Consider the following 24,478-nt stretch of genomic DNA (forward strand, 5'->3'; position numbering starts at 1 on the left):
GCTTTTCCACATCCATTAGTTGTATGATAGCATTGACACAAGTCACAATACAAGCTGCAACCAGTGCGTGCACACACACACCTGACACGCGCACTGCAACCAGCACACACACCTGACACACACACACACCGCAACCAGCACACACCTGACACACACCGCAACAAGCACACACACCTGACACACACACACCTGACACACACACACCTGACACACACACACCGCAACCAGCACACACCTGACACACACACCGCAACAAGCACACACACCTGACACACACACCGCAACCAGCACACACCTGACACACACACACCGCAACAAGCACACACACCTGACACACACACCGCAACCAGCACACACCTGACACACACACCGCAACAAGCACACACACCTGACACACACACCGCAACCAGCACACACCTGACACACACACCGCAACAAGCACACACACCTGACACACACACCGCAACCAGCACACACCTGACACACACACACCGCAACAAGCACACACCTGACACACACACACCGCAACCAGCACACACACCTGACACACACACACCGCAACCAGCACACACACCGCAACCAGCACACACCTGACACACACACCGCAACAAGCACACACACCTGACACACACACCGCAACAAGCACACACACCTGACACACACACCGCAACAAGCACACACACCTGACACACACACCGCAACCAGCACACACACCTGACACACACACACCGCAACCAGCACACACCTGACACACACACACCGCAACAAGCACACACCTGACACACACACACCGCAACCAGCACACACACCTGACACACACACACCGCAACAAGCACACACACCTGACACACACACCGCAACCAGCACACACCTGACACACACACCGCAACCAGCACACACACCTGACACACACACACACACCGCAACCAGCACACACACCGCAACCAGCACACACACCTGACACACACACATACCTGACACATACACCGCAACAAGCACACACCTGACACACACGCCGCAACCAGCACACACACACGCCGCAACCAGCACACACACACGCCGCAACCAGCACACACACACGCCGCAACCAGCACACACACACGCCGCAACCAGCACACACACGCCGCAACCAGCACACACCTGACACACGCAGCAACCAGCACACACACACCTGACATACGCACTGCAACCAGCGCGCACACCTGACACACACGCCCCAACTAGCACACACCGCAACCAGCACACACACCTGACACACACACACACACCGCAACCAGCACACACACCGCAACCAGCACACACACCTGACACACACACATACCTGACACATACACCGCAACAAGCACACACCTGACACACACGCCGCAACCAGCACACACACACGCCGCAACCAGCACACACACACGCCGCAACCAGCACACACACACGCCGCAACCAGCACACACACACGCCGCAACCAGCACACACACGCCGCAACCAGCACACACCTGACACACGCAGCAACCAGCACACACACACCTGACATACGCACTGCAACCAGCGCGCACACCTGACACACACGCCCCAACTAGCACACACCGCAACCAGCACACACCTGACAAACACACCGCAACAAGCACACACACCTGACACATGCCGCAATCAGCACACACACCTGACACACACACTGCAACAAGCACACACACCTGACACACATGCCGCAAACAGTACACACACCTGACACGCCGCAACCAGCGCGCGCACACACACCTGACACACGTCGCCGGAATTGCACACACCTCACACACACGCCGCAACTAGCACACACACACACCTGACACACGCTGCAAGCATTGCACTAGTTTTTCTCTTCTTTCCTTTTTTTTGGCATTTCAGTTTTTTTTATTTCATTTCCAGACTAATCCTACTTTTCTTTTTTTATTTAATGCAAATTACAGAGACCAGGTAACTATTTCTGGAATTGTGTCACACAGAACAAAATGTATTTACAAAGAGGGAAAGAAGGGGCCGGGGGGCTGCAGAGGCGGCGCTGGACAAGAGGCATCAGAAGTGACAGAAAATAAAAAAAATTATATATATATATATTATAGAGCGTCACCGTGCCGCCGGGGCCGGGATACAGGGGTGGGGGGGGGGGGGGGCTGTTTTCAGTCATGAAGGCATTCAAGTAGTAATAATATCTCTGGCGGTGAGCGCAGGCACGGGGGCCACAGCTGGGGGGGGGAGGGGGACGTTTAGCTTTTCTTTTTGCGCACCCGGATGACGGGTGGACTTTTCCCGGCTGATTTAGGGCCATTCTCAGAGTCGCCCATCAGAAAACACATGCGGCAGCGATATTACAGGCAAAGCAAAATAAAAATCCACGCTGCAGGCGACATTCTGAGCATGTGCCGGCCGCCCCTTACCTCCCCGCACCGGCCGCCCCTTCCCACCATGCGCCGGCCGCCCCTTCCCTCCCCGCACCGGTCGCCCATTTCCACCATGCGCCGGCCGCCCCTTCCCTCCCCACACCGGCCGCCCCTTTCCACCATGCGCCGGCCGCCCCTTTCCTCCCCGCACCGGCCGCCCCTTTCCACCATGCGCCGGCCGCCCCTTTCCTCCCCGCACCGGCCGCCCCTTCCTCACCTCACAGCACATAAGACTTTGTCGTCATAAAAATTTAAAAAATAATATTATTGCATTTTTGCACGTGACAAAAAGAAACAAAACAAAATAAAAGACAAAGCAGCGACCACCGCGGCAGACCCCCAACTCCCCTCCCCCGTGCTGCCTGTGACCGTCCATTACATGCACTGTGCTTTTATCTGGGAGATGTCGCCCCTGCGGCACGGAGAAGAGTAGCGGAGAAGGGGCCGATCCAGAAAGTGTTAAAAACAAAAACATATATATATATATAGATGCGTATAACGGCAGACGGTGGGGTGAGAGGCGGCACAGTGCAGGCGGATGGGACAGCGGTGCCAGAAGCCAAGCTCTCCAACAACACGATATAGCATACAATGCAGTCTCGCACTCCAATCACATCCAAAGCTGCGGCAATCCCATAATGCATAACTAGAGCAGTCGCACTGCAGCTTTGGCTGTGACTAGAGAATAGGATATGACAGAAATACAGACGATTGCGGGATCGGACAGTTAATACTTTATCAATCGCTTGAAGGTCAAGGACTGAGACAAGGAGCAACAAGCCCCCCAAGCAGCTGAGCCCCCCGAGCAGCCGCACTACCGCCGAGGACTGGACGCGCAGAGCACACGCTGCTCCGCCGCTCACAAATGTACCGTAGTGTCAGGAACAGAGCGCCCCCGGGGGGAGGGTAAAACACCTGATGAGCGGCCCCCAGCGCGGCCTCTGGTGCCTCAGACCCCGGAGCATAAAGAACATGGAGGAGCGATCAGGCGGCTCCAGAATCTGCCACCAGCCGTCACATGTGCGTAATATAGGAGCTGCCCCTTTAAGAGAGAATTTGCTCGGATACATAGAAATGACCCTGGAGACCCTCGGGTTTACGGTCAGTGCCCCTTTATGGCAGCGGGTACATCAATGCAGGGCTGGGGGGCTTATCTCTAGATTCTGGGGTCACCCCCATAGTGGTGTGAGGCTCCAACCCTGACAAGCCCCGAATATCGGGATGGGGCCGCCCCATGGTAAATGGCCATTGTTCTCTATCCGAGTGCTACAGAACACGACATGGGGGCAATAATAGTCCAACAAAGAGTTAATGCCCGAGTGAGCTGCTCAGGGGTGGAGAAGAGCGGCCACGTTACATAATGAACCAATCAGAGCCAACCTTCTCTATGAGCAAGCCAATCAGAGAAGCCAGGAGAGCAGCCAATGAAAAGTCACATTCCCCACCCAGTCCTTCCCCCGCAGAACATTTGGCAAAATTAACAGGAAAACATAAAAACTGAGACGAGTCTGCGATCAATGGAGGGAAAACGAAGAAAAAATATAAAAAACAAAACTAGGCCGGACAGGCGGAGGAGCACCGGACAGGCGGAGGAGCACCGGACAGTCGGTGTGTGCAGCGAGGCGGGGCGGTCACGGGTCTCATAATAAGGCACTCCGAGATTCTATCCGGTGTGATGATGGAGGAGCCGAACCCGCTGAGGGCACAATGTACAGCAAAATGACAGACGGGGGCAGCGGCCAATCAGCAAGCCGTCCTCTGCTGCGGCCAATCAGCAAGCCGTCCTCTGCTGCGGCCAATCAGCAAGCCGTCCACTGCTGCGGCCAATCAGCAAGCCGTCCACTGCTGCGGCCAATCAGCAAGCCGTCCTCTGCTGCGGCCCGAGTGGAGGGGAGGGGGGAAGGGGGGAGAGCGGACCCCTCCCCTCGCACAAGAACACTCCTATGGAGTGAGAGTAAAAGCAAAAAAAAAAAAAAAAAAAGGAAAAAAAAAAAAGGGAAAAAAAAAATCTGAATCCTGCGGTATTTATAGATATTTTACAAGGTTAAATAACAATAATAATAATAATAAAAAACTGAACCACTAAAATCCGCGTGGGTGGCGCTTCCTTTACAGTTTATGTATATATATATATATTTTCTTTTTTTCTTGATAAATGTGGCCAGTGTTTGGTGGAAGAGTCCGGGGACAAGAGGGCGAGCGCGGCCCCTCTCTCCTTCCCCACCCTCTTGCTACTTTGCCCGTTTCCTTCTCGTCCGTGCGCAGAACATGCTTCAGGTATCGGCTCAGGTGGAGTTGGAGGCGGAGGCCGCGGCGGAGGTGTTGGTCGGCCCGCGGTCCCCGGGGTTCGAGTCTAAATGACAAAACAGAGAAATCAAAACAAATCACGTCCAGAAGACAGAGGGCCGAGCGAGACCCTCCCGGACCTGCACGTCCTCATGTTGGGGGGCCTCCACCACCCCACCGGGGCCGCACACTTCAGGGGAGTAACCGATTTCACACATTTATGGCAGATCCATAGGACAATGTGAAGAACGGGGTACGGCGGGGGTCTCATCGGTCTGAACAGGCTGCAATGATGACTCCTGTACTGCCCTAGACCACCAGGGCTGCGGAAAGTTAACCCCTCACGAGACCACACAACCAGGGATGTCGGCCCCCAGACCCTCACCGCCCTGCTGACTCCACATTGGTTTGGGAGCTGCATTCTCATTATGTTCAATGAAGACCACTGCAGCCAATCACACCTGGGGGCCCCCAACATCATGTCCGTGTTTACACCGTGCCCTCAGGGGCCACACAATGGCCATAGCTGAATAGCAACGCAGGGCTGGCATCTCACCTGATGTCGCCGTGGAACTCGTGGGGGTGGACACGGAGGCCTGGTTCCGGGCGTGGGCCGGGATTAGGATAGAGGATAGCGAGGGGTTACTGGACAGCTCTGGAAAAAAGAAAGACGGGTCAAAGGACGACGGAATGATAACATGGCGGGAAACGATACAGAACAGTGAGGGGAAGAAATAACCTCCAACCATCAGGGGTACAGAGATCCGGGACAGGAGTAAGGACTGTCAGCAGAATCATGAGCGCAGCTCTGGGGTATAAACCAGGAGGTAACTCAGGATCAGTAATGTAATGTATGTACACAGTGACTGCACCAGCAGAATAGTGAGTGCAGCTCTGGAGTATAATACAGGATGTAACTCAGGATCAGTAATGTAATGTATGTACACAGTGACTGCACCAGCAGAATAGTGAGTGCAGCTCTGGGTTATAAACCAGGAGGTAACTCAGGATCAGTAATGTAATGTATGTACACTGACTGCACCAGCAGAATAGTGAGTGCAGCTCTGGAGTATAATACAGGATGTAACTCAGGATCAGTAATATTATGTATGTACACAGTGATTGCACCAGCATAATAGTGAGTGCAGCTCTGGGTTATAAACCAGGAGGTAACTCAGGATCAGTAATGTAATGTATGTACACAGTGACTGCACCAGCAGAATAGTGAGTGCAGCTCTGGGGTATAATACAGGAGGTAACTCAGGATCAGTAATGTAATGTATGTACACAGTGACTGCACCAGCAGAATAGTGAGTGCAGCTCTGGGGTATAATACAGGAGGTAACTCAGGATCAGTAATGTAATGTATGTACACAGTGACTGCACCAGCAGAATAGTGAGTGCAGCTCTGGGGTATAATACAGGATGTAACTCAGGATCAGTAATGTAATGTATGTACACAGTGACTGCACCAGCAGAATAGTGAGTGCAGCTCTGGAGTATAATACAGGATGTAACTCAGGATCAGTAATGTAATATATGTACACAGTGCCTGCACCAGCAGAATAGTGAGTGCAGCTCTGGAGTATAATACAGGAGGTAACTCAGGATCAGTAATGTATGTACACAGTGACTGCACCAGCAGAATAGTGAGTGCAGCTCTGGAGGATAATACAGGATGTAACTCAGGATCAGTAATGTAATGTATGTACACAGTGACTGCTCCAGCAGAATAGTGAGTGCAGCTCTGGGGTATAATACAGGATGTAACTCAGGATCAGTAATGTAATGTATGTACACAGTGACTGCACCAGCAGAATAGTGAGTGCAGCTCTGGAGTATAATACAGGAGGTAACTCAGGATCAGTAATGTAATGTAATGTACACAGTGACTGCACCAGCAGAATAGTGAGTGCAGCTCTGGAGTATAATACAGGATGTAACTCAGAATCAGTAATGTAATGTATGTACACAGTGACTGCACCAGCAGAATAGTGAGCACAGCTCTGGAGTATAATACAGGATGTAACTCAGAATCAGTAATGTAATGTATGTACACAGTGACTGCACCAGCAGAATAGTGAGTGCAGCTCTGGGGAATAATACAGGATGTAACTCAGGATCAGTAATGTAATGTATGTACACAGTGACTGCACCAGCAGAATAGTGAGCACAGCTCTGGGGAATAATACAGGATGTAACTCAGGATCAGTAATGTAATGTATGTACACAGTGACTGCACCAGCAGAATAGTGAGTGCAGCTCTGGGGTATAATACAGGATGGGGGGAGGGTGGAGGTATTGGGGGGACGGTGCCGCCCGCTCCCTGTAGTTTGCACCCGGCACAGTCTCCACGACGCGGCGTCGCCGGTATCTACCTTGAGTGGTAAAGTTAAACAGTGCAGGCAATTCACGGCCATTGGGGAGCTTGAGGTTGGGGTCTCGCAGCTCGTCAAAGAAAGAATGTGCGCAGGCATCCAGCGGGGTGAGGCGGGCGGTGGGGGTATACTCCAGCAGCCGGCTGCACAGCGCTATGGCCTCCGGGGGAGTCCGGGCTCTGAACACCTGCAAAAAGACATAACCCTTTAAAAATAAAAAAAATAAATAAAAAAATAGATCTGACTGAGTGTGCGGCTTGTGATTCTTTGTCATGGAGCAGATGAGATGGAAAGGGGGCCGGGAACTGGTGGGGAGGTCAATGAGATGGAGCAAGGTGACAAACCCCCCCGCATTACCCAATAGTGGGGGTCCGAGGCTCCCTGCTGTATCTCACACGCCCACCCAGCGGCACCATGTGCAGCAGCCCCTACATGGGGTCTCGTCACACTCACCTACAGGGGGTCAGGCCCCCAGGAGCGCCATGCACAGGGGTCTGATGTATCACACAGGGGTTAAAGGACACCCAGAATTGCACCAGGGCCGTCAGCTGTCCCCTCCCGGACACAGTGCCCCCCACCTCTGGACAGCGTGCTCCCCCTCCTCTGGGCACCGAGCCCCCCAGACACCGTGCGCCTCACCCCCCGGACAACGTGCCCCCCCAGACACCATGCCCTCCCCCGGACACCGTGCCCCTCCTCTCCCCACACCGGGAGGCAGAGGTCAGACCCACCCCTACAGTCAGCGGTCAGGGAGGTCGGGGGTGGCTCGTCCGAGGGTCTCACCTTAGTCCAGGGGTGCGCCTTTATCTGGGGGAACTTGAACTCTGTGTAGTTGGGGTTCATTTCTCTGATCTGCTCCCGCGTTGGGGTACCCAGGACCTGCAAGAAAACACCATGAGATTAGACAGCAGCGGCCCAAGGTCCCATGGCAGGGTGCCCAGAACATGGGGGTGATCCCCCCACCAGAATTCATCAGAATACATGGCGGCGGCTGGAGGCCGTAACCTGATACCTAAGTGTCCAATATTTAGGTGACCCTCCTATGTGCAGACGGGCTGCGCTCACAGCAGCGTACACGGCCCATCATCCTAGAATGTGACCAGACCACCACATGGACCCCCACCCACCGCTCACTGGCACCAGAGAAGCCCACATCGCTGCCATGTGTTCTCCCGGCATGTCAGAGGACACAAGCCACAGTGTAGATCGGAGTCACTGCGGGGGATCTGAGATGTGCGCCAGTCACCGGGAAACCACAAAGGGGTCCGAAAACGCCGTCGCAGGGCACAGTATAGCCGTACCCCTACTAGTGTATCTCAGCTCGCACCTCAACTGCATGAGATACCGACCGAGACCGCACACAGTCCGGCTCTGCTACATCACGTCGCTCCTAGTGTATTAGTGCCCGACCCAGGCGAGACGTACACCAATATACCCCTACATGACGGTGTCTGTGCCCAGGGGGACATCTGCCCTACAGATAAGCCCCCAAAGGACGATGCTGAGAGAAGAGCGAGGCCCGAAAGAGGCCGACTGTGAGGAGAATAAAGTGGGATCACAGCAGGTTCAAGACCACCAGGGAGGAAGCGGCAGCCCCCTATGTGTTGCCTCACTGCCAGCAGAAGCATTGCAATACCGAAATGTGACACTAGAGGGCAGCACGGATAACTGTCCAGATATCAACAGGGAGCAATGGCCACCATCATACGGACCGGTGGCGGTGGCCCAGCGCGGGAAGGCGGAGGCCAGGAAATGACACCCTGGGAGGTCGCAGCGCTCACCTTGATAATTTCCACCAGCTGATCAACGCCGCTGTCACCGGGGAAGATGGGCTGACCCAGGAGAAGCTCTGCCAGCACGCAGCCCGCTGACCACACATCTAAGGAAGGAAAGAACAGTCGTCAGGTCTGACTGGTAGCAGCGCCACCATCTTGGAGTACCGCTTCCAATAAATGCCCGGGTGACGCATTGTGCCGTAGACTCCCAGCCTGCAGAGCTGTACTGAACTGCGGCGGTGTGTGCAGGATGAGGCGTTAGGGCGCCAGTGTACAGGCCTCCATGCTGTCGGCCCCCCTCTATCTGAACCAGCTGCGGCCTGGACAGGTGTAAAGAGTATGGATGCCGCAGGCAGGCGGGTGACTTCCATTATACGGGGTCAGCGATGTACAGGCTGCAGTGCCGGAGATGAGGAGTGGTCAGCAGCCATCACACAGGCGTCTCGCGGTACCCGCACCTCGTCCTGACCATCCTCCGATCAGGAACGCAGGGGCCCCGCTGTACAGGGAGCATCCCAACACCCACCCGCTATCAGTCACAATGAAGCCGAAATATCAGCGCACCCCAGATATGGCCCCTGCCTTACCTATGCTGGAGGTGTAGTCAGTGGCCCCAAAGATCAACTCTGGGGCCCTATAGTACCGAGAGCAAATGTACGACACGTTGGGCTCCCCGCGGACGAGCTGCTTCGCACTGAAAACAAAGAGAAAACGGTGATATTTAACCCCTTCGTGACAGACAATTTTTACAATTCTGACCACTGTCATTTTATGAGGTTTTAACTCTGGAACGCCCCAACGTATCCCATTGATTCTAAGAAAGTTTTCTCGTGACGTGACATATTGTACTTCATGATCGTGGTAAAAATTCTTCAATAGAACTTGCATTTATTTATGAAAAAAAATGAAAATTTGACAAAATTTTACAAACTTTTGCAATTTCCTAGCTTTTTATTTTTGTGCCCTTAAATCAGAGAGATAGGTCACACAAAATAGTTAATAAATAACATTTCCCACATGTCTACTTTACATCAGCACAATTTTGGATACAATTTTTTTTTGTTAGGACGTTATAAGGGTTAAAAGTTGACCAGTGATTTCTCATTTTTACAACAAAATCATTTTTTCTTTAGGGACCACATCACTTTTGAAGTCACTTTGAGGGGTCTATATGATAGAAAATACCCAAAAGTGACAGCATTCTAAAATCTGCACCCCTCAAGGTGCTCAAAACCACATTCAAGAAGTTTATTAACCCTTCAGGTGCTTGATGAGAACTAAAGCAATGTGGAAGGAAAAAATAAACATTTAACTTTTTAAATTTTTTTTTACTTAAGACCCAAGCTTTTTTATTTTCACAAATGTGTCAGGAGAAAAATGTACTCCAAAATATGTTGTGCAATTTCTCCTCAGTGCACCGATACCCCGTATGTGGGGGAAAGCCACTGTTTGGGTGCATGGCAGAGCTCGGAAGAGAAGGAGCACTGTTTGACTTTTTGAATGCAAAATTGTCTGGAATAGATGGCAGGCATGATGTTGCATTTAGAGACCCCCTGATGTGCCTAAACAGTGAAAAAAAAAACAATTCTAACTCCAACCCCAACACAGCCCTAAACCCAACACAGCCCTAACCCAAACACAGCCCTATACCCTTTCCTAACCCCAACACAGCCCTAACACCTACCCTAACCCCAACCCTAACCCCAACACAGCCCTAAACCCTTCCCTAACCCCAACACAGCCCTAAACCCTTCCCTAACCCCAACACAGCCCTAAACCACACCCTAACCCCAACACAGCCCTATATCCTTCCCTAACCCCAACACAGCCCTAAACCTTTCCCTAACCCCAACACAGCCCTAAACACTACCCTAACCCCAACACAGCCCTATACCCTTTCCTAACCCCAACACAGCCCTATACCCTTTCCTAGCCCCAACACAGCCCTAACACCTACCCTAACCCCAACACAGCCCTAAACCCTTCCCTAACCCCAACCCTAAACCCAACACAGCCCCAAACAGTACCCTAACCCCAACACAGCCCTAAACCACACCCTAACCCCAACACAGCCCTAAACCCTTCCCTAACCCCAACCCCAACACAGCCCTAAACGACACCCTAACCCCAACACAGCCCTAAACCCTTCCCTAACCCTAAACCCAAAACAGCCCCAAACAGTACCCTAAACCCAACACAGCCCTAAACCACACCCTAACCCCAACACAGCCCTAAACACTACCCTAACCCCAACACAGCCCTAAACCCTTCCCTAACCCCAACCCTAAACCCAACACAGCCCCAAACAGTATCCTAAACCCAACACAGCCCTAAACCACACCCTAACCCCAACACAGCCCTAAACCCAACACAGCCCTAAACCACACCCTAACCCCAACACAGCCCTAAACCCTAACCTAACCCCAACACAGCCCTAAACCCTTTCCTAACCCCAACACAGCTCTAACACCTACCCTAACCCCAACACAGCCCTAAACGCTTCCCTAAACCCAACACAGCCCCAAACAGTACCCTAAACCCAACACAGCCCTAACCCCTACCCTAGCACAGCCCTAACCCCTACCCTAACCCCGACACAGCCCTACACACTACCCTAAACCCAACACAACCCTAAACCACACCCTAACCCCAACACAGCCCTAACCCCTTCCCTAACCCCAACACAGCCCTAAACACTACCCTAACCACAACACAGCCCTAAACCCTTCCCTAACCCCAACAACACAGCCCTAAACACTACCCTAACCCCAACACAGCCCTACATTCCAAAAACCTGACCGGCACATCCAAACAGACTCAGTGTGAACAGATGCTGAACCTAGAGTCGCCAACTCGTATATAGTTAAGTAAATAAGGCAGTACACTGCAGCGCTAAAACATACAAACGTGAAAAACGAAATTTGAACTGCATTACTGCACTAGAAATATGAAAAATGAGAGCTTTTAGCGCATAAAAATGGCGATATACTATATACGAGTTGGCGACTCTAGGTTCAGCACCTGTTCACACTGAGTCTATGTTTGGATGTGCCGGTCAGGTTTTTGGAATGTATTCTTTAGCCTTCTGATCGTGCACTCCGCCTCCTAGCTTCAGGGGTTTTAATTACAGCAGGTCCAATACCCCTCCACAGAGAGAGAGAATTTTAGTCTAGTAAGAGGTTTTCACATGTACCCATTCAGATGGAGACGTTTATTCTCAGCGAGGTAAGGCAAGTTTAGGACCTGGTATAAGAGAGATGCCGAAAAGGGGCTACCAGGTACACATAAAATTGGCCATTTTTACGCGCTAAAAGCTCTCATTTTACATATTTCTAGTGCAGTAATGCAGTTCAAATTTCGTTTTTCAAGTTTGTATGTTCTAGCGCTGCAGTGTGCTGCCTTATTAACCCAACACAGCCCTAAACCACACCCTAACCCCAACACAGCCCTAAACCACCCCCTAACCCCAACACAGCCCTAAACACTACCCTAACCCCAACACAGCCCTAAACACTACCCTAACCCCAACACAGCCCTAAACACTACCCTAACCCCAACACAGCCCTAAACACTACCCTAACCACAACACAGCCCTAAACCCAACATAGCCCTAAACCACACCCTAACCCCAACACAGCCCTAACCCCTACCCTAAACCCAACAAAGCCCTAAACACTACCCTAAACCCAACAAAGCCCTAAACCATACCCTAACCAACACAGCCCTAAACACTACCCTAACGCCAACACAGCCCTAAAACCTTCCCTAACCAACACAGCCCTAACTGTTATGAAAGGTAATTCAGTACCACAATGGACATAGAGGTCAGCGCACATACAGTGACCTGGCAATAACCCAAAAAACAAGGACGAGCTCTGAGACGTGGGAACTCTGTTGACCGCAATCCCTAATCCTCTCCAACCACACTAAAGGCAGCCGTGGATTGCGCCTAACGCTCCCTAAGCAACTCGGCACGGCCTGAGAAACTAGCTAGCCTGAAGATAGAAAAAAAGCCTACCTTGCCTCAGAGAAATACCCCAAAGGAAAAGGCAGCCCCCACATATAATGACTGTGAGTTAAGATGAAAAGACAAACGTAGAGATGAAATAGATTTAGCAAAGTGAGGCCCAACTTTCTGAACAGAGCGAGGATAGGAAAGGTAACTTTGTGGTCAACACAAAACCCTACAAAAACCACGCAAAGGGGGCAAAAAGACCCTCTGTACCGAACTAACGGCACGGAGGTACACCCTCTGCGTCCCAGAGCTTCCAGCAAGCAGAAAAAAACAAATTGACAAGCTGGACAGAAAAAAACAGCAAACAAATAGCAAAGAGGAACTTAGCTATGCAGAGCAACAGGCCACAGGAACGATCCAGGAGGAAACAGGTCCAATACTAGAACACTGACTGGAGGCCAGGATCAAAGCACTAGGTGGAGTTAAATAGAGCAGCACCTAACGACTTCACCACATCACCTGAGGAAGGAAACTCAGAAGCCACAGTACCACTTTCCTCCACCAACGGAAGCTCACAGAGAGAACCAGCCGAAGTACCACTTGTGACCACAGGAGGGAGCTCTGCCACAGAATTCACAACACCTAACCCCTACCCCAAACCCAACACAGCCCTAAACCCTACCCTAACCCCAACACAGCCCTAAACCCTACCCTAAACCCAACACAGCCCTAAACCTAACCCTAACCTCAACACGATCCTAAACCCAACACTAACACAGCCCCTAACCTCAACACATCCCCTACCCCCAACACATCCCCAACCCAACCCTAACCACAGCTCTAAACCCAACACGAACAGCAAGCAATGGAAAGGATTTTTTAAAATTTTTATTATTTTTATCTAACTAATGGAGTGATAAACGGGGGATTGATTTACTATTTTTTTATTTTGATCAAAACGAACCAAGAGGAAAAATCTCCTATTGTTGCCTGGCATTGGCCATAAGATCCCGGCAGTGCACTACGCATGCGCATTCCATTTTCATTCCAGGAAGATACGTCAAGGGTCGGGAGAAGGCGAAGGTAGCGGGGGGGGGGCTCGGGGGACCCCATCTCTCTCTCCTCGGATATGCTAGATCATATCAGGGTGGAGTAAAATGAACTGAAAATCAGTGACGGGACAGTACAATCCGACCTGAATTATTTACTTTGAGGTCTCAGCTTCCCCCCAGTAGCTTAGACCCCGGAGATTTTCCAACAATGGTGGGCGCTATAACCATATTTCTCAGTGCTGACGAATAATTACCCTTAACTGCTGCTGTTAAAAGGTGCATCGGCGGTCATTAAGGGGTTAAAGAATATACCGGTCACATATCTCCTGTATATAACCCCTGACATCTGTACACATAGTATATACCGGTCACATATCCCCTGTATATAACCCCTGATATCTGTACACACTGTATATACCGGTCACATATCCCCTGTATATAACCCCTGATATCTGCACACACTGTATATACCAATCACATATCCCCTGTATATAACCCCTGATATCTGTACACACTGTATATACCGGTCACATATCCCCTGTATATAACCCCTGATATCTGTACACACTGTATATACCAGTCACATATCCCCTGTATATAACCCCTGATATCTGTACACACTGTATATACCGGTCACATATCTCCTGTATATAACCCCTGATATCTGTACACTGTATATACCGGTCACATATCCCCTGTATATAACCCCTGATATCTGTACACACTGTATATACCGGTCACATATCCCCTGTATATAACCCCTGATATCTGTACACACTGTATATACCGGTCACATATCCCCTGTATATAACCCCTGATATCTGTACACATAGTATATACCAGTCACATATCCCCTGTATATAACCCCTGATATCTGTACACACGGTATATACCGGTCACATATCCCCTGTATATAACCCCTGATATCTGTACACACTGTATATACCGGTCACATATCCCCTGTATATAACCCCTGATATCTGTACACATAGTATATACCAGTCACATATCCCCTGTATATAACCCCTGATATCTGTACACACGGTATATACCGGTCACATATCTCCTGTATATAACCCCTGATATCTGTACACACGGTATATACCGGTCACATATCCCCTGTATATAACCCCTGATATCTGTACACACTGTATATACCGGTCACATATCCCCTGTATATAACCCCTGATATCTGTACACTGTATATACCGGTCACATATCCCCTGTATATAACCCCTGATATCTGTACACACTGTATATACCGGTCACATATCTCCTGTATATAACCCCTGATATCTGTACACACTGTATATACCGGTCACATATCCCCTGTATATAACCCCTGATATCTGTACACACTGTATATACCAGTCACATATCTCCTGTATATAACCCCTGATATCTGTACACACGGTATATACCGGTCACATATCCCCTGTATATAACCCCTGATATCTGTACACACTGTATATACCGGTCACATATCCCCTGTATATAACCCCTGATATCTGTACACACTGTATATACCGGTCACATATCCCCTGTATATAACCCCTGATATCTGTACACACGGTATATACCGGTCACATATCCCCTGTATATAACCCCTGATATCTGTACACTGTATATACCGGTCACATATCCCCTGTATATAACCCCTGATATCTGTACACACTGTATATACCGGTCACATATCTCCTGTATATAACCCCTGATATCTGTACACACGGTATATACCGGTCACATATCTCCTGTATATAACCCCTGATATCTGTACACACGGTATATACCGGTCACATATCTCCTGTATATAACCCCTGATATCTGTACACACGGTATATACCGGTCACATATCTCCTGTATATAACCCCTGATATCTGTACACACTGTATATACCGGTCACATATCCCCTGTATATAACCCCTGATATCTGTACACACTGTATATACCGGTCACATATCCCCTGTATATAACCCCTGATATCTGTACACACTGTATATACCGGTCACATATCTCCTGTATATAACCCCTGATATCTGTACACACTGTATATACCAGTCACATATCTCCTGTATATAACCCCTGATATCTGTACACACTGTATATACCAGTCACATATCTCCTGTATATAACCCCTGATATCTGTACACACGGTATATACCGGTCACATATCTCCTGTATATAACCCCTGATATCTGTACACACGGTATATACCGGTCACATATCTCCTGTATATAACCCCTGATATCTGTACACACGGTATATACCGGTCACATATCCCCTGTATATAACCCCTGATATCTGTACACACTGTATATACCAGTCACATATCTCCTGTATATAACCCCTGATATCTGTACACACGGTATATACCGGTCACATATCTCCTGTATATAACCCCTGATATCTGTACACACGGTATATACCGGTCACATATCTCCTGTATATAACCCCTGATATCTGTACACACGGTATATACCGGTCACATATCTCCTGTATATAACCCCTGATATCTGTACACACGGTATATACCGGTCACATATCTCCTGTATATAACCCCTGATATCTGTACACACTGTATATACCGGTCACATATCTCCTGTATATAACCCCTGATATCTGTACACACGGTATATACCGGTCACATATCTCCTGTATATAACCCCTGACATCTGTACACTCTGTATATACCGGTCACATATCTCCTGTATATAACCCCTGATATCTGTACACTGTATATACCGGTCACATATCTCCTGTATATAACCCCTGACATCTGTACACACTGTATATACCGGTCACATATCTCCTGTATATAACCCCTGATATCTGTACACTGTATATACCGGTCACATATCCCCTGTATATAACCCCTGATATCTGTACACACGGTATATACCGGTCACATATCCCCTGTATATAACCCCTGATATCTGTACACATAGTATATACCGGTCACATATCCCCTGTATATAACCCCTGATATCTGTACACACTGTATATACCAGTCACATATCCCCTGTATATAACCCCTGATATCTGTACACACTGTATATACCGGTCACATATCCCCTGTATATAACCCCTGATATCTGTACACACGGTATATACCGGTCACATATCTCCTGTATATAACCCCTGATATCTGTACACACGGTATATACCGGTCACATATCTCCTGTATATAACCCCTGACATCTGTACACTGTATATACCGGTCACATATCCCCTGTATATAACCCCTGATATCTGTACACACGGTATATACCGGTCACATATCCCCTGTATATAACCCCTGATATCTGTACACACGGTATATACCGGTCACATATCTCCTGTATATAACCCCTGACATCTGTACACTGTATATACCAGTCACATATCTCCTGTATATAACCCCTGACATCTGTACACTGTATATACCAGTCACATATCTCCTGTATATAACCCCTGATATCTGTACACATAGTATATACCGGTCACATATCCCCTGTATATAACCCCTGATATCTGTACACACGGTATATACCGGTCACATATCCCCTGTATATAACCCCTGATATCTGTACACTGTATATACCGGTCACATATCCCCTGTATATAACCCCTGACATCTGTACACACTGTATATACCGGTCACATATCTCCTGTATATAACCCCTGATATCTGTACACTGTATATACCGGTCACATATCTCCTGTATATAACCCCTGACATCTGTACACACTGTATATACCGGTCACATATCCCCTGTATATAACCCCTGACATCTGTACACACGGTATATACCGGTCACATATCCCCTGTATATAACCCCTGATATCTGTACACACGGTATATACCGGTCACATATCTCCTGTATATAACCCCTGATATCTGTACACACTGTATATACCGGTCACATATCCCCTGTATATAACCCCTGATATCTGTACACACTGTATATACCGGTCACATATCTCCTGTATATAACCCCTGATATCTGTACACTGTATATACCGGTCACATATCCCCTGTATATAACCCCTGATATCTGTACACACGGTATATACCGGTCACATATCCCCTGTATATAACCCCTGATATCTGTACACACGGTATATACCGGTCACATATCTCCTGTATATAACCCCTGATATCTGTACACACTGTATATACCGGTCACATATCCCCTGTATATAACCCCTGATATCTGTACACACTGTATATACCGGTCACATATCTCCTGTATATAACCCCTGATATCTGTACACTGTATATACCGGTCACATATCCCCTGTATATAACCCCTGATATCTGTATACACGGTATATACCGGTCACATATCCCCTGTATATAACCCCTGATATCTGTACACATAGTATATACCGGTCACATATCCCCTGTATATAACCCCTGATATCTGTACACACTGTATATACCAGTCACATATCCCCTGTATATAACCCCTGATATCTGTACACACTGTATATACCGGTCACATATCCCCTGTATATAACCCCTGATATCTGTACACACGGTATATACCGGTCACATATCCCCTGTATATAACCCCTGATATCTGTACACTGTATATACCGGTCACATATCTCCTGTATATAACCCCTGATATCTGTACACACTGTATATACCGGTCACATATCTCCTGTATATAACCCCTGATATCTGTACACACTGTATATACCGGTCACATATCTCCTGTATATAACCCCTGATATCTGTACACTGTATATACCGGTCACATATCCCCTGTATATAACCCCTGATATCTGTACACACGGTATATACCGGTCACATATCCCCTGTATATAACCCCTGATATCTGTACACTGTATATACCGGTCACATATCCCCTGTATATAACCCCTGATATCTGTACACACTGTATATACCGGTCACATATCTCCTGTATATAACCCCTGATATCTGTACACACTGTATATACCGGTCACATATCTCCTGTATATAACCCCTGATATCTGTACACTGTATATACCAGTCACATATCTCCTGTATATAACCCCTGATATCTGTACACTGTATATACCGGTCACATATCCCCTGTATATAACCCCTGATATCTGTACACACTGTATATACCGGTCACATATCCCCTGTATATAACCCCTGATATCTGTACACACGGTATATACCAGTCACATATCTCCTGTATATAACCCCTGATATCTGTACACACTGTATATACCGGTCACATATCCCCTGTATATAACCCCTGATATCTGTACACACGGTATATACCAGTCACATATCTCCTGTATATAACCCCTGATATCTGTACACACTGTATATACCAGTCACATATCTCCTGTATATAACCCCTGATATCTGTACACACTGTATATACCGGTCACATATCCCCTGTATATAACCCCTGATATCTGTACACACTGTATATACCGGTCACATATCCCCTGTATATAACCCCTGATATCTGTACACACGGTATATACCGGTCACATATCTCCTGTATATAACCCCTGATATCTGTACACTGTATATACCAGTCACATATCTCCTGTATATAACCCCTGATATCTGTACACACTGTATATACCAGTCACATATCCCCTGTATATAACCCCTGATATCTGTACACACTGTATATACCGGTCACATATCTCCTGTATATAACCCCTGATATCTGTACACACGGTATATACCGGTCACATATCTCCTGTATATAACCCCTGACATCTGTACACACTGTATATACCGGTCACATATCCCCTGTATATAACCCCTGATATCTGTACACACTGTATATACCGGTCACATATCCCCTGTATATAACCCCTGATATCTGTACACACGGTATATACCGGTCACATATCTCCTGTATATAACCCCTGATATCTGTACACTGTATATACCAGTCACATATCTCCTGTATATAACCCCTGATATCTGTACACACTGTATATACCAGTCACATATCCCCTGTATATAACCCCTGATATCTGTACACACTGTATATACCGGTCACATATCTCCTGTATATAACCCCTGATATCTGTACACACGGTATATACCGGTCACATATCTCCTGTATATAACCCCTGATATCTGTACACACGGTATATACCGGTCACATATCTCCTGTATATAACCCCTGATATCTGTACACTGTATATACCGGTCACATATCCCCTGTATATAACCCCTGATATCTGTACACATAGTATATACCGGTCACATATCCCCTGTATATAACCCCTGATATCTGTACACATAGTATATACCGGTCACATATCCCCTGTATATAACCCCTGATATCTGTACACTGTATATACCAGTCACATATCTCCTGTATATAACCCCTGATATCTGTACACACTGTATATACCGGTCACATATCCCCTGTATATAACCCCTGATATCTGCACACATAGTATATACCGGTCACATATCCCCTGTATATAACCCCTGATATCTGTACACATAGTATATACCGGTCACATATCCCCTGTATATAACCCCTGATATCTGTACACTGTATATACCAGTCACATATCTCCTGTATATAACCCCTGATATCTGTACACACTGTATATACCGGTCACATATCCCCTGTATATAACCCCTGATATCTGTACACTGTATATACCGGTCACATATCCCCTGTATATAACCCCTGATATCTGTACACACTGTATATACCGGTCACATATCCCCTGTATATAACCCCTGATATCTGTACACACTGTATATACCGGTCACATATCTCCTGTATATAACCCCTGATATCTGTACACACGGTATATACCGGTCACATATCCCCTGTATATAACCCCTGATATCTGTACACACTGTATATACCGGTCACATATCTCCTGTATATAACCCCTGATATCTGTACACACGGTATATACCGGTCACATATCCCCTGTATATACCGTGTGTAGGATAGCATATAATCATGTATAATCGCACAGTAGAGCCGGTTATCACGTGTTGTGTGCTGTATCTTCGGCTCGGGTGCATCCTGGTACAACCCCCAACATCCTGTACTACATTGGGATTATAGTGATGAAAACATCTGAGAGTCAAAGTGACAAAGGCAAACTGCAGATTGGGGAGTATCAAGAGGATTTTGTAGTGCCTCCCCCATATCTGACACACGGGGCGGGGGGAGGGGTGGAGAAGGCCTCAGGCACAAAGGGGGGAGGGGGGGGGGGGGAGGCCTCAGGCACAAAGGGGGGAGGGGGGGGGGGGGAGGCCTCAGGCACACGGGGGAGGGGAGGGAGGCCTCAGGCACACGAGGGGGGGGGGGTGGAGAAGGCCTCAGGCACAAAGGGGGGAGGGGGGGGGGGAGGCCTCAGGCACAAAGGGGGGAGGGGGGGGGAGGCCTCAGGCACAAAGAGGGGAGGGGGGGGGCCTCAGGCACACGGGAGGGGAGGTCTCAGGCACAAGGGGGGGGGAGGCCTCAGGCACAAGGGGGGGAGGCCTCAGGCACACGGGAGGGGAGGTCTCAGGCACACGGGGGGGAGGCCTCAGGCACAAGGGGGGGGGAGGCCTCAGGCACATGGGGGGGAGACCTCAGGCACATGGGGGGGGAGACCTCAGGCACATGGGGGGGGAGGTCTCAGGCACAAAGGGGGGAGGCCTCAGGCACATGGGAGGGGGGAGGAGGTCTCAGGCACACGGGGGGGGAGGTCTCAAGCACACGGGAGGGGGAGGCCTCAGGCACATGGGGGGGAGGCCTCAGGCACACGGGAGGGGAGGCCTCAGGCACACGGGAGGGGGAGGTCTCAGGCACACGGGAGGGGGAGGCCTCAGGCACACGGGAGGGGGAGGCCTCAGGCACACGGGAGGGGGAGGCCTCAGGCACACGGGAGGGGGAGGTCTCAGGCACACGGGAGGGGGAGGTCTCAGGCACACGGGAGGGGGAGGCCTCAGGCACACGGGAGGGGGAGGCCTCAGGCACACGGGAGGGGGAGGCCTCAGGCACACGGGAGGGGAGGCCTCAGGCACACGGGAGGGGGAGGTCTCAGGCACACGGGAGGGGGAGGCCTCAGGCACACGGGAGGGGGAGGTCTCAGGCACACGGGAGGGGGAGGTCTCAGGCACACGGGAGGGGGAGGTCTCAGGCACACGGGAGGGGGAGGTCTCAGGCACACGGGAGGGGGAGGCCTCAGGCACACGGGAGGGGGAGGTCTCAGGCACACTGGAGGGGAGGTCTCAGGCACACGGGAGGGGGAGGTCTCAGGCACACGGGAGGGGGAGGTCTCAGGCACACGGGAGGGGGAGGTCTCAGGCACACGGGAGGGGGAGGTCTCAGGCACACGGGAGGGGGAGGTCTCAGGCACACGGGAGGGGGAGGTCTCAGGCACACGGGAGGGGGAGGCCTCAAGCACACGGGAGGGGGAGGCCTCAGGCACACGGGAGGGGGAGGTCTCAGGCACACGGGAGGGGGAGGTCTCAGGCACACGGGAGGGGAGGCCTCAGGCACACGGGAGGGGAGGCCTCAGGCACATTGGGGGGAGGCCTCAGGCACACGGGAGGGGAGGCCTCATGCACACTGGGGTTCCCTGGACACAGGGTTCTCATAGACCCCACATGTTCTGGTGACATCTCTGCTTGCTGTCTGTTACTTGGAGCACCACGTCCTGATCTCATGTCTCCGATCACAATCATGCCCTTAGATGACACAATGTATAACTCCCATTATCCGTGTCCTCAGGAGCGCACCGTCACATTCCCCAGACGACATACAAACTCCCATCATCCATCGCCTTCTGTCCATCTCTCTTACACCCGTTCCTGGATACAGGACTGCTGGCGCCCTGCGGTCACATTACAGGTGGGTACGGGGCGAGGTACAAGCGTCTTCTTACCTGCCAAAGTCACAAAGCTTCAGCACCGCAGTATCGGGGTCCAGCAGCAGGTTCTGTGGCTTTATGTCCCGATGGCAGATCCCAAAGGAATGGATGTAGGCTAAACTGCGGAACAGCTGATACATGTACAACTGCGGAGAAAAGACGACACGGACCAGCGTTACTGTAGGGTACGCACCACCCCCGCAATACTGCCGAGCGCCATCCTCGCCAGCCAAACCCCCCACAGTACTGCCAAGCGCCATCCTCGCCAACCGAACCCCCAATACTGCCGAGCGCCATTCTCGCCAACCGAACCCCCAATACTGCCGAGCGCCATCCTCACCAACCGAACCCCCCACAATACTGCCGAGCGCCATCCTCGCCAACTCAACCCCCCACAATACTGCCGAGCGCCATCCTCGCCAACCGAACACCCCCACAGTACTGCCGAGCGCCATCCTCGCCAACTGAACCCCCCACAATACTGCCGAGCGCCATTCTCGCCAACCGAACCCCTAATACTGCCGAGCGCCATCCTCACCAACCGAACCCCCACAATACTGCCGAGCGCCATCCTCGCCAACTCAACCCCCCACAATACTGCCGAGCGTTATCCTCGCCAACCGAACACCCCCACAGTACTGCCGAGTGCCATCCTCGCCAACTGAACCCCCAATACTGCCGAGCGCCATCCTCGCCAACCCAACCCCCCACAGTACTGCCGAGTGTCATTCTCACAACAGAACCCCTCCAAAATACAGCCGAGTGCCATCCTCACCAACCCAACCCCCCACAGTACTGCCGGATGCCATCCTCCTCCCAAACCGAACCCCCCACAATACTGCCGAGCGCCATCCTCGCCAACTCAACCCCCCACAATACTGCCGAGCGCCATCCTCGCCAACCGAACACCCCCACAGTACTGCCGAGCGCCATCCTCGCCAACTGAACCCCCCACAACACTGCCGAGCGCCATCCTCGCCAACTGAACCCCCCACAGTACTGCCGAGTGTCATTCTCACAACAGAACCCCTCCAAAATACAGCCGAGCGCCATCCTCACCAACCCCCCACAGTACTGCCGGGTGCCATCCTCCTCCCAAATGCCCCCCCCCCCCCCCCCACAGTACTGCCGGGCGCCATCCTCCCCCCAACCCCCCACAGTACTGCCGAGCGCCATCCTCCCCAACCACCCATAGTACTGCCTTGCGTCATGCTCCTCCCAGACCCCCCCCACCACAGTACTGCCAGGCGCCATCCTCCTCCCAACCCCCCCCCACAGTACTGCCGTGCGTCGTCATCCTCCCAACCCCCCACAGTACTGCCAGGCGCCATCCTCCTCCCAACCCCCCCACAGTACTGCCGTGCGTCGTCATCCTCCCAACCCCCCACAGTACTGCCAGGCGCCATCCTCCTCCCAACCCCCCCACAGTACTGCCGTGCGTCGTCATCCTCCCAACCCCCCACAGTACTGCCAGGCGCCATCCTCCTCCCAACCCCCCCACAGTACTGCCGTGCGTCGTCATCCTCCCAACCCCCCACAGTACTGCCAGGCGCCATCCTCCTCCCAACCCCCCCATAGCACTGCCGAGTGCCATTCTCACCAACCCAACTTCCCACAATACTACCACACATCATCCTCCCCAACCCCCCACAGCACAACCGAACACTCTCCACAATACTCCCAACCTCCATCCCAACAACTCACAATACATACTGCCAAGCGCCACCCTAACCCTCCCCATCCACTCCACCCCCATACTGCAGGCTGTCATTCTCATCCATTC

The 24,478-nt window shown here is 50.6% G+C and overlaps 1 protein-coding gene across 2 annotated transcripts in view; it reads right to left on the reverse strand.

The window, feature by feature from the left end:
• Nucleotides 1-4,560: 4,560 nt before the first annotated feature.
• The window catches only part of GSK3B (glycogen synthase kinase 3 beta), a 69,492-nt gene continuing 49,574 nt past the window's right edge, over nt 4,561-24,478 (reverse strand). Inside the window, exons 5-11 of one of the 2 annotated variants that reach the window (XM_069760467.1) lie at nt 22,711-22,841; nt 9,435-9,541; nt 8,854-8,951; nt 7,856-7,951; nt 7,073-7,277; nt 5,251-5,349; nt 4,561-4,761 (exon numbers count right to left, since the gene is read on the reverse strand). In XM_069760467.1, coding sequence (XP_069616568.1) covers nt 4,694-4,761; nt 5,251-5,349; nt 7,073-7,277; nt 7,856-7,951; nt 8,854-8,951; nt 9,435-9,541; nt 22,711-22,841 — 804 coding nt within the window. In that variant the 3' untranslated portion in view covers nt 4,561-4,693. The remainder of the gene's footprint in view (nt 4,762-5,250; nt 5,350-7,072; nt 7,278-7,855; nt 7,952-8,853; nt 8,952-9,434; nt 9,542-22,710; nt 22,842-24,478) is intronic. The other variant, XM_069760468.1, reaches the window with a different exon arrangement.

Source organism: Ranitomeya imitator, chromosome 3 (assembly GCF_032444005.1).
Source record: "Ranitomeya imitator isolate aRanImi1 chromosome 3, aRanImi1.pri, whole genome shotgun sequence".
Lineage (NCBI taxonomy): Eukaryota > Metazoa > Chordata > Amphibia > Anura > Dendrobatidae > Ranitomeya > Ranitomeya imitator.